The 13,272-nt window shown below is 36.4% G+C and overlaps 1 protein-coding gene across 1 annotated transcript; it reads right to left on the reverse strand.

The window, feature by feature from the left end:
- Positions 1-2,312: 2,312 nt before the first annotated feature.
- Positions 2,313-12,414, reverse strand: LOC144448979 (MORN repeat-containing protein 3-like). Its single transcript, XM_078139368.1, has 5 exons — positions 11,910-12,414; positions 8,424-8,578; positions 6,919-7,078; positions 6,553-6,737; positions 2,313-3,591 (listed from the first exon to the last, which is right to left on the reverse strand). The coding sequence occupies exons 1-5, from the start codon at positions 12,052-12,054 to the stop codon at positions 3,523-3,525; spliced, it is 714 nt and encodes a 237-aa protein (XP_077995494.1). The 5' UTR covers positions 12,055-12,414; the 3' UTR covers positions 2,313-3,522.
- Positions 12,415-13,272: the final 858 nt, after the last annotated feature.

The following is a 13,272-nucleotide window of genomic DNA, read 5'->3' on the forward strand; positions in this document are numbered from 1 at the left end:
CTGTCTATGATTAAAATAGGTTCATTTATGTTACAGATATGATAAAAAGTCTTGTCCATCTATATATCTCTCTGTCTGTTTGCCTATCTGTGGTTGACGTAAAGTTAAAGAAACTTAAAATTCCAAAACCACTGGGAAGAATATTTTGAATTTTTTGTAGGGATGTTGATTTCAGTCTCTAGTTAGCACAACTGAACTAATGAAGTTCAAGTGGTATACATGTATATACATGTCCGTCCGTCTGTCTGTCTGTGTGTGTGTGAATGACTTAAACTCAAAAGCCAAACGATTGCCTTGGTATTTGCTGGGGACATTACTTTTGGAGTTTAGTTGGAAAATTGTTCTAATGAAAGTGATCGTATTAGCAATGTAAACTCAAAAATTATTGGGCAGATCTGTCTGAAGTTTGATGGGAACATTCTTTGGGGTGTTTATAGATAAAGAAATGTTCATGAATCAGTGATATGTAAATTTGGGCTAAGAATTTTTGGTTAAAAATCTATAATTCCAAAGCTACTGAGCAGATGGGGCTGAAATTTGGTGGGAGCATTCTTAGGGGTGTTTAGATTCAGAGAATTGTTCATGACATGATCCCAAAATTATTGAGCAGATTGGGCTGAAATTTAATGGGGATGCATCTGGGGATTTGTAGATGAAGATGTATTTGCAACATGATGATCCCATCCGTGATATGCAAATTAGGTCATGCATAAAGTATTAAAAGAAAACTTGTATTTAAGACATCCATCGACATTTGAGGTATTGTGCATAAAGTAAGAAAACTTATCAACTGAGCTTGTGCCACTTTCAATACATGTGAAATCTGTCAATGTTATTATAATTGTGACAAGCATGTTGAGTGGACAGAAACCAGTTGTTGACATTAATTAATGTCATGCCAACAGGTGATTTATGGAGAAAAACTCAGTTTTAATCTGTATATTTAGTCCCCGCCAGATGAAGTCCGGGAAGGGGACCTATGGATTGGGTTTCGCCCGTCCGTCCATCCGTCCAGAGCCATTTCTTGGAGATGCCTGGAAAAAATTTTTCAAACTTGGTACAGGGGCAACATACAATGGCATACATATGCACGTCAGTTTGTTTCATGATATGATCCAATATGGCCGCCTAGCAGCCATTTTGTTTGCAAATTTTCCCTGTCCAAAGCCATAACTCAGACATGCTTGAACAGATCTCATTCAAAGTTGGTATTAGGACAGTGTTCTATGACATACATGTGCATATTCATTGTTGTCATGATACGATCCAATATGGCCGCCTAGCAGCCATTTTGTTTGCGAATTTTTCATGTCCAAAGCCATAACTCAGACATGCTTGAACAGATCTCATTCAAAGTTGGTATTAGCGTAGTGTTCTATGACATACATGTGCATATCCATTTTCGTCATGATACGATCCAATATGGCTGCCTGGCAGCCATTTTATTTGTGAATTTTCCATGTCCAAAGCCATAAGTCAGACATGCTTGAACAGAGTAGTGATATCAAAAACAACCATATGAGGCCAAACAACATTAACCAGGTTTGAAAATGACAACATAAACTGCCAGTTCCTTAAAACCCAATCATAGCGGGGACTATGTCATTTTCAATGACTTGTTTATGTATTCTCCTGGCATGATCATTGTCAACTAGCTCAGACAGACACAAACTAAAACTATTGTGATATGTTGACATTAATCTATCAATGGACATTGATATGATGTCACTCATAGTAGAATGGCCAAGTCTGTTTGAAGACCTGCATAATGTTTCATTTGCATAGATTTCCAGTTTATACACCAACTTGAGTACAAAGCACTGCTACCATCAATTTACATGTATGTAACCCACTACATCATGTACATGCCACAATAATAGTTTTATGTCTGTTACTGCTTGCACAAACTATGGGTAACCACTGTTGTCATGTTGTGTAGAGTGGAGTGCTTTGTTGTAAACTCCAAGTATCATGCACTTTAAACCAAGAAGATTTAATCTATACATCAAAACTTAAATTTGTGTATCATTTGTTTCATGCCACAAACAGGGTACCAAACGTCTACATTTGATAATTTTTTTGGAGTTGTTGAGATGAGTACACTGCTTGATATGCATTACAAGGGAATATTTTTTCATGAATTTTGTTACTTAGGTGTGAGGATTATATTCCTTGGGTATGGGATTTTTTCACAACATTTTGCAAAAGTTAGTATACTAGTGTATAAAGTGTAGGTTATAGCTAACAGATAGGGTTACAAATAAACAAACACTTGTATATTTCATAATTTTATTATTAGACTAACAACTTGCCTTAAATTATGATATGTAACTAAGCAGTTACATGTATGGAAAAAATAAAAGAACTCTAACAGCCGCTACTCAGCTTGTATATGTATGTCTTGTTTGTATGGATATTTGAATGAGTTAGTCTGTATGATGTAGAGGAATGTTAACAATTATGAAATATCTCCTCTCTTCCTCTACCAAACCAGCCTTTGCACAATTGACTGTGAGGGTGCTGCTCTTCCTGTCTGTGTGTCCCATGGGGGGAATTACCTTTACTATGTTACTACTAGTGCAATGAAGCACTGCTGTATTCTACCCACTGGTAAAGCCGCAAAAAGTCTATCATGCAATCAATTCTAGATTCCCTTTGATTTTCAAAAATGCCAATCATGACACAATTACATAGTTGGTCTTCAGATATATATTTTTCAATGTTTCAATTGTACATTTTTTGTATTCATGTTAGACATATGCAGAATCATGACACTTTTGATGCATTCTATCAGAAAATAATCATGCCAAACATGTTAAATAACTAAGTCATAATAATGTGTCCATAGCTCACCCACAAAAAACAAATTAACCCCAACATAGAATTATTTGCCAATGAATCAAGCAACTGTTGGTACATATACTAAAATACTTGTATACTAAAATTCTTGGATGCATATGACGCTGGGATTTACATTTTTGTATATATGTTATAACCCAAACCAGGGCTATACAATACTTAGTAATATTGATGGGTAGGCCTGCCCCATTTACTGGAACAGCAACTTGCAAGGGACATATAGTGTTTGGTATGCCATAGTGTATGTTATTCCTCCACACCAATATTCAACACTAGAGGGCACTGTATTCTACACTTCCAGTTTGCATTGTACAATGCGCTAGTGACTCCCAATCCTAAACTTATCTTGATGACATTTGATAGCCGACTGTTGCAAGAGTTTCAAAACTCTACAAAACACTACATTAACAGAATCCTGATAACCTTAAACAGTGTGGCAATATTTTGAAACAGACTATCTCCAAACATAGTCTCACAATGTAACATGGCAAAAGTTCATACTTTTATTTGGAAAACTTGCATCCAGTATTGCATACAAAGTGTGAATGTCTTGTCTAAGCTATCATTTCAACAGAATGTCCAGGTGCATGGTAGACAATATTTTAGTATTCAGACACTTAGGTCCACACGAATGGAAATTACTGGTAATACTGATAGTTCACTCTATTCTTGTTCTTGAAGGAATATGTCTTCTGCCTGTTGTAAGACACCATCAGAGTCTTGCAGCTCACACTGAAAACAGATCAGATAAAAAGTAAACATTTGAAATATGAAATGTATTAAATGTTTCAACAACTAAAAATAGTCTAAAACAGCACCTATACCTACATTGTATATTTTGAAATGCATACATCAAGGAGATACACTCCCTCAAATATTTACTTCTATGTGACTGGTGAATGACAGCATGATTTAAAAGAAATAAGTGGAAAGAAAGAAATATTACAGTGACTGTGTGTCTGCACCAAATTGTTGAATTTGTCAACGGACCCTGAATGTCAATGTCCAGGTCAAAGGTGAAGATCTTTCACCTGCTATTGCGGAGATAGACACTTGAATGGAGTCTACTATTTAAATGTTTGGGTTATGCAGTAAATCATTTATCACTACAAATGTGGCCACCATTCAGTAAAAACTGATATGTATCATGAGATTTCAGCCAGATGTGATGTGTACGTGTATGCTGACGCAATTGTTTTTTTTTTGAGTTTTGTAACTGTACTTGTCTTTGGACATTTGGTTTGAAATAATTTTACCTTTCCTGAGAAAACTAATCGAAAACTGTGATTTAAAATAACTGATGTGCAAAGATTGAATTTAGAGTTATTAATTTGCAGAGAAAGAAAACTGGGGGATTAGCCTCAAGAGACAGGATAAGCCAATCACAAGGGGGATTAGCCTCAAGAGAGAAGATAAGCCAATCACAAGGGGGATTAGCCTCAAGAGACAGGATAAGCCAATCACAAGGGGGATTAGCCTCAAGAGACAGGATAAGTGGCTATTAAGCCAATCATAAGGGGCATTAGCCTCAAGAGACAGGATAAGTGGCTATTAAGCCAATCACAAGGGGGATTAGCCTTAAGAGACAGGATAAGTGGCTATTAAGCCAATCATAAGGGGGATTAGCCTCAAGAGACAGGATAAGTGGCTATTAAGCCAATCACAAGGGGGATTAGCCTTAAGAGACAGGATAAGTGGCTATTAAGCCAATCATAAGGGGGATTAGCCTCAAGAGACAGGATAAGTGGCTATTAAGCCAATCACAAGGGGGATTAGCCTCAAGAGACAGGATAAGTGGCTATTAAGCCAATCATAAGGGGGAACATAGTTGATGACTTAACCATCCCACAATACAACTTGCCAATATTAATTTCTCTAGATGTAATTATAAATCTAATATTACGTGTGAATATAGAAAGATGTTAGAATGTGTCACCTCTGTATGTGATTGTGCTCAATTTGCTGATGATCCCTTGAAAAAACTTGTAACCAGTGCAGCACTGGCACTAATACACCAGTGAGACACCACAGCAATCAAGTTATGGGACACCACAGCAATCAACTTATGGGACACCACAGCAATCAACTTATGGGACACCACAGCAATCAACTTATGGGACACCACAGCAATCAACTTATGGGACACCACAGCAATCAAGTTATGACACAACAAATGTTGATGTTCCCCTTTAACAATGTGGGAACTATCATTCTGAACAACAATAACAGTTAGAGCATGTGAATGAATGTATATATTTCACAACATAGACCCTCCAGTGGAGGGTCTATATTTCATATAGCGTACATGTAGACCATCCAATGGAGGGTCTATATTTCATAGCATAGACCCTCTGGTGGAGAATCTTTATTTCATAGTTACTGCTGAAAATTTCTACATGTCCTAACTTTTCCCAACATACAAATGTATGATATAAACAGCATTATCAGCTAGTTAGGGGCGTACTACAGTCGGCTATTACAAGACTCAAGTCTTGAGTATCTACTATATAAGTATCTACAGATGTCAGATTCATGCTAAACTGACAAATGACAAAGTATATCTGTATGCAAAATAGAAACCCTTCAAAGCAGATATTAGGAAAGCACTGACAAGTTTTACATGAGTAGCAAGTTACTATTGTACTATCTGATTGGCTGCACAGTCAAGCACTCAGTGAAAGCAATATGTTGAATGGCTGCTATATTTCTTACGAGAAATATCTCATTTCTGGCCAGAATAACTAGGTTTTCACTGTGTTGTGTAATTCATGGAATTTTACACATTGAATCTGATCATTCTAACTGCAGGTTTTAATGATATTTTTTACACTTCTTAGTTTCATACCACTTCACATTCTGATGGATCACATGTCTGAGTGTAATTTTATTTACAAAGTAATTGGGGTGGAAAATTGACTTGTTGAGATGTCAGTGCTTACATTGTATAACTCCCAAAATAACACTAGTGCCATGGTGCTTTTCATTTGTACAACTCCAAAAATAATTACTAGTAACAGTGCATTTGTACAATTCCCAAAATAACACCAGCCCATTTGCATTCTCATAGCAATCACCAATGAGCCAAGATTCATGCAAAGACATTCAATGTAATTGTCTAAGCTTATCCTGTTTACTCATTCTAAAGCTACATTTTGTTTACAACTGTTAACTGTTAAGTTTATTAATTGAACATTTGTTTTCCAACATGACTCACTTCCAAAGATAGAAACAAACTCATGTAAGTGTTGGGTCAACCTACATCAGAGCTACTCTGAGTGCAGTCTCTATGTTGCTTTTACATGTTACACAATGTACATGTATCTTGTCTTTACCGTGTTTGTGTGAAGCCTTGTCAACATGTAAGCTCAAGGCATGTGTTTTTTCATCTGTTGTATATCACGATGCTACATGAATGTCAACGATGTATTGCTGTATCCACTGTATGACCTTTGCAAACTGCCATGCTATTGTACATGTATACAAATGTTAGTGGAACTACAGTATTATCTAATAATAACTAGCGACTATTAATCTACTGTGTTTAAGTGGTGTGACAACTTTCATAAGTAGTCTGTCATCAAAAGAATGCCTTTCCTCACTGAAAAGGAACAGTGTTATGGAAATTTAAATGACACATTGATTGAAATTATAAATTTTTCACATGTTGACTCAGCATAAATAAATCATACTTACTGATGGAATTGGATATACAGTTGGATCTGGAGCACCATCTCTACCAAAGTCTATCATTGTCCCACATTTAGGTATATCTTCTACCCACACACCTTCAAACATTTGTCCTTTGTCTAAATAGAAAAACTTTCCAGGTCCATTCTTCTTGTCATTCTTCCATGATCCTTCATACCTATTTTCATTGACTGTATATTGATGACAAAAATATGGTAAAAATAGTCATTTACAGTCCTAATCTAATTTCTGAAGAATCAGTTCGAAACTGAATCAAATTCCTGTCCCCACATGTGTACTTAAATCAATTAACATAAAAACATATACTCTACTGGTAAAATCTAAATATTGACTTTGTACATATGTGCTTACCCAGCCTAAGCATTCCTTGTCCATTCCTTTCGTCATCGTACCATTCACCTTCATAAATACTGTCATCAGCATAGTACATACGACCCCAACCACTTCGTTTGTCAGCATAGAATTCTCCTTCATAGTATTCTAGCTCATTATAGAAATTTGTGCCATAGCCCTGAAATTTAATCACATTCTTTATCAGAACAATTGGTCAAGATTTGATTCTGAGCATTAAACCTTACATGTACGTCTATAATACTAATCAGGGGTTGTTTGTGTGTCCAGCATTGTTTCCAAATTGATGAAACAGATTACGCATATATTAGTGGTGTTATATTCATTTGACAGTTTTACATGAAATTGTTGTGATTTGTTGTTGTCAATGGTGACTGTCAAGCACTGCTAATAGATGCATGTAGACTAGAATCGAGGGTTGTGCGATAGTGTCTACATGTATGTTAAAACCTAAAAGCTCAACACTATTTTTATAGAAATAATTTTGTGCTTGGAAAGCTGCAAACATAATTTATTTAGCCAACATTACATTCTAACTATACCCCATGCAAAGCACACCTTATTTTCTATTATATTATAGCATTACCAATTCCAGTGAATTTTGTGACGTCATCGCTGTACATTATTACTGATAATGTACTCCATTATTGGGTATCGCGGCCCCGGAACGAGCATAACAATACAAGCTTATTTGTTCTGTTTCTTCGTACGACTAGGTATTTTTTCGAAATGTATGTTGTTACTTATGATTGTCATTTCCACTGTTTAAAAATACAATGCATTCATGAAACAAGTTTGTCTTCACAGCAGTTCATTGAAGTGTATATGTGTGTGTACGTGTACGTACATGTGTCGCTATGATTAGTATTCAGCTTTCGGGCCGAACATGGCAGACGATGTTCAGCGCTGTGTATATTATACGTTGTTTTGCGTTTCTCGGTCTAAAAATTCACTGGAATTGGCCAAACTATAAAATAATAACAATAATGTATGCCCTCCCAGTCCATAATGGACTCAAGCAAACTTTGCACTCCATAATGGACTCGGCTGTCGCCTCGCCCATTATGTCGTTCAAAGTTTGCTTTCGTCCATTATGGGCTGGGAGGGCGTACATTATTGTTTAAATAATGTACAAAGTCAAGGAAATACATCATACAAACCTAGTTGACTCTAAAACTCCCATTCTACCTGACCTAATTTTAACCCAACTCAGAGTCGACATTAACTACATGTACAATTACAAATGTACATGCATGTTAGAGTCAACTCAACTGGCTAAGTAAGAAGCCCCATAATGCTAGCTACATGTAGCTTATTGACATATCTATATCTACTTTGGCACAATAAAATGCTAACTGTGATGTACAAAATGACAAAACTTTTATGCAAAAAGTAGACAGACAAACAAACAAACAAGTAAAGACCCTCTGGATGTTCTCAATGGGTCCACTATCCACTATACATTGTTCACGATACTCAGTATTGATACTTCTAGTATCACTTACATGTCTTTTATCATTTTTCCATCCACCTGAATATTGTTTCTTGAAACTACCACTCTGTGCTGGTACACTCAGAGTACCAAACCCATTACGTTTGCCATACTTCCAGTCACCGTCATAAATAGCCCCACTCTTCTTCCATTTATTTGTACCCTTGCCTGTGAAAAACAATTATGAATATAATACTAACACTAAACATTACCCTATCAACCCCAATCACCTTTACAACTACCCATAGTTTTATGACAAGTACATGTACTCTTGTAATTATCCCAACTTCCATTATACCAAGGTATGATTCTCTTATATCTCCTCCATTATACAGGATACTTTGTGTTAATCCTGCTTGCAGACGGAATAAGGGACCGGTCAGTTTCTTTGGCCTGGGGGGGGGGAGTTACCCTGTTTTTGAAATTGGCAGTAGGGGGGTCATGCTGTTTTAAAAATTGTGGATAGGGGGGTCATTATGTTTTGGATTGTGATGGAAGAAAAAAATCCTTTTCTACAATGGCATATAGCCTTGTCTGAAATGTGGTACATGTCAATATTTGTTCTTGTCCCTGTTTCTTATATGAATTCTTTAATATTACTTATTAGTTCAAGCATAACTATAAATATACATATACATGTATTACCTAGCTACCACACTAGTTACAGAACATGTCGTATAAATGCTTGGCTGTTTCACAATTAATGCTTCACTTATATTGCCCTTTGGGGCAAAAGTGAACTTGAAGGTTTCATAATGCAATTTTCATAGATAGTTTATCAAAAGAGTTAATCTAAATTGTTCTAACTTGTCAGTATGAACTTGTCAGAAGGGATTACACTATCTATTTTGGACACTACATGTTATTGACACTATAAATTATCACATCTCATCAGATTCCAGTTTCTATTATACACTGTACACTAGGTATGACCACCTAAAGTTCTCTAACATACCGGTGACTTTACTATACATGCAATATTAATGCCCCTATACCAATGTTACGGGCCCCTCATTATGTGACATGGGAAACTCATTTAAAACTTACATTTACATTAGCTTTTCAAAGCTTGGAAATATTACCTCTATGAATAACCTAAACATTGCCTTAATAGAAGCAAAAAACTCCAGATCTGCCAGGGGGAAAACCCCAAGGACTCCCTCACCCCATCAGAGGTCACTCGTACATTCAACCAACAATCAGATGCACCAACAACCTTTTTACTGTCATAATGGTATTAAACTTTTCTTAAATATTTTCACCCTATTCTAATTTGAAATGATATTGTCTTTTAAAGATGTGAAATGTTTGCCAAGATAGTCTAAAATTGCCTTAAACTCCAAATCTCCCCTACCAATGATACTACCATTAGATGTGCTCACCTTTACTACATGTATATTATAATGCCATTTAACTTTTTAAGAATATATTTCAACCCCATGTAAGTTATAAAGAATAGTTTCTGATACTTGATGGTTCTGCCTTGTAAAGCATGGAGTGAGTTATTGCTTGAAAGGGTCTGAATAGCCTAAATATTGGCTTTAAGAGTAAAAATCCTCCAGGCTTCTAGAGGGAGACCCCCTCGGACCCCCACATGAGGTGGACATATCCCAGTCTCAAGCTCTTTCCCTCTTAGTGTGTGTGTGTGTGTGTGTAAACAACTTAAAGTCAAAAACCGCTGAACCAATTGCCACGATATTTGGTGGGTCCATTACCTTGGGTGTCTAGTTGGGAAATTGTTCAAATCAAAATGATCGCATCACAGTTGTGTGATTTGGGTCAAAAAATGTGATTTTTGGTCAAAAAACTTAAACTCAGAAACTACTAGGCAGATTGGTGCGAAATTTGGTGGGAACATTCTTAAGGGGATGTAAAGTAAGATTTGTCCATGACGGGATGATTCCATCAGTGATATGCAAATTAGGGCTAAAAATGTGTCTTTTTGGTTAAAAATCTATAATTCCAAAACTACTGAGCAGATTGGGCTAATGGGAATGTATCTAGGGATGTATGGACAAAGAAATATTAAGCATACCATGATTCCATGAGTGATATGCAAATTAGGTGTAAAAATGTTCATTTTTGGTCAAAAACTTATATCTCAAAAAGTACTAAGTGAATGAGTTTGAAACTTGGTGAGATGTTTCTAGAAGTGTTATTCTATATCATTGCTTTTCCTCAAAAATCTTCAACTCTGAAATTACCCAGTAGATTGAGCTTAACTTTGTTGAGAATGTGTAGATTTGTCCTCATTAATAGCTGACACAGTGAGAACAGTACATTGTTAATTAACTATAATGTTTACTTTACTATTTCCTCTGGTGGTAAAGCCTGTAGCATGGCCAGTTTGGTTTATGACTTGATTATGTAATATGTTGTAAGACAGCTGTTTCATCACCTACCCATATAAACTGAATGTAGCTTGTGTTTAAAATATTACAATAAGACAACCAAGAAAGTTAAACATGTTACATTGGTATGACTTGGTTCCAAATTGATTTTAAAAAATAAAGAAGTACAAAACCTTGTAGACACATCCCTTTAAAGTTTGATTAGGATGTTGCTATACTTGTCTTGTACACTTCTAACATAGGATGGCTGGATTATGATGATGGAAATTAGGTATGAAAATTTTGTTTTGGTTACAACTTTAAATCTTCAAAAAATTATATATCTATCATTGCCCTGAACATGAAGTTGTGCGGCAACGCAATATTTGCGCTATTTTTACATGTTGGTGCTGTCTTGTAAAGCTTGGAAATTATTGTCTGAAAGGGTCTGAATAGTCTCAAAATTGACTTTTCATAGTAAAAATCCTCCAGGGCTTCTAGGGGAGACTCCCTAGGACCCCCATAAGAGATGTACATATTCCCTTTTCAAGCTTTCTCCCTACCTTTCACTGTCAAGATGCTATTAAACTCCTTTTTTTGGAATATATTTACCCTGTGTACAGTGTAGTCAATAATTATAATTATGATAGTGCTAACCCGGGACCTTATAAAGTAGATGCAAGACAGTCAAGCAGTCCACAGTGAGTCACGATCAAAAAATAGCTGTCATGTGAATATTATATATGGGGGGGGGGGGATCCAGCCTGTTTTTGGTTTTACAGATGGGGGGGGGGGGGGGGCGGTCAGTGACTTTTTGTCGGCCCGATTTAAGAATCCACCGCCCCCTGACCGGTCCCTAAGTCGTCCCTTCCTTGAGCGAAACGCGTGTACCGTCTGCAAACAGGACTAACTACATGTGTATGTGTGGCTGTGTTTGGTTGCTGTTCACAAGATCTGACAAGATCAAGTTTAATTAATAATAGATTAGTGCAGCCCTACCTTATTTGGATTCAAGGTCGAGATATAGATAATGCTTTAGATATCCCAGTGCACATTTGACATACAGACAGAATTAAGATTTATAGAATTCTAAACATGATGGTGGGTGAAATGTTCATGTTTGATTGGTAAATTCAGCCAGAAGGGATACACATTATTAAAGAACTTACCATGTTTTTTGTTATCTAGCCATTCTCCTGTGTATTCGTCTCCGTTTACAGAATAAACTGTTCTGTGTAAACCTTTCTTTTGTGCTTTATAGTCCCACTCCTTCCAAAGCGGTTGTACTCTTTTGGGTTGTTTTAAATGTGGCATTGTGAATGACAAACTGTCAGTTATTCCAAAAATCCCTAACGATGTACAATTTACGTTGCACAATACTTGTATGGAGGTACATGTACGTATCAGGCCGGGTGCTACTGCTAGTATGCTCGTCCTTTTCGCAGTTGGCAGATTACGGATTATCCAGCTCGTAACTGTTAATTGATTCACACCTTGGCTTTCATCCAGTAATTTTTAAGATCAGAAACTAATTAACTAAGCAATCCTTGCCAAATATATCTACTTTCACGGCGAAATTACTCTCCAATCTCTTGCAAAAAGGTGTTATTCCGTCGACTGCATAGCCAGCCAATGTACTCGATCGACTTCCCGTTACATTGTTTTGATACGTTGCGCATGCTGTTTGCGCATACCATGGCAACGGTAGAGAGAGGTCCAATGCTTGCCTCTCCAGAGGGCGCCGTGATCACTGCGTCATAGAACTACGTCCATCACGTCACTCCAAATCCACTTTGACGCGCAATCTTATTGGTTACTCAGTACGTTCGTTTAGAATGGCTGACACGCGCGGTACACCCAGGCTTTATAAAAACACGGTACTATCAGCAGTGACAATAAAGAACCAATTATTACAAAAATTGGGATTGAGAAATCCCCAATTATTCTTTGCCTCTACAACAGGTAATCTGAACTGAAGAAACTAAATTTTCATTGTTTTCAGTAGTTATAACAAATAATTCACACAGTAATAAACATTTTATTATGATTTATTTAAAAACTTAATCCATTTCCTGTGAAAAGCTGTTAATCCACTCTGTATTTGTCTGGACAATTGTCTGTATTCACCAGGAATACAGGTGAGACTATGCTTAATACAGGAAAGCATGATTTACCATGAATAATCTATATATGGTAAATATAGGCTAATACAACACGAATAAACACTAGTTTTGTAATTGGTAAATACTTTGCCTGTATTGCCCTGTATTTTTCAGAATTATAGTCAAATATTTACAATACAGACACTGATAACATACTCTTTCCTGTATTTACCCATTCATTTATAATGCTGACCAGGTATGGGCGACAGTACGGTTAATGGTTACATTATTACTTCTGGAAATGGTCTTTTAGCACCAGGCATTTAATATTGTCTAAATTTTGTGCATGACATTATGAAATGCATAGTAGGTGGCATTCCATGTGTTGCATCTTTTGATTTTCTCCATTATTCATTGATGATTTTCATTC

The sequence above is a fragment of the Glandiceps talaboti genome, chromosome 18 (assembly GCF_964340395.1).
Source record: "Glandiceps talaboti chromosome 18, keGlaTala1.1, whole genome shotgun sequence".
NCBI classification, from domain to species: domain Eukaryota; kingdom Metazoa; phylum Hemichordata; class Enteropneusta; family Spengelidae; genus Glandiceps; species Glandiceps talaboti.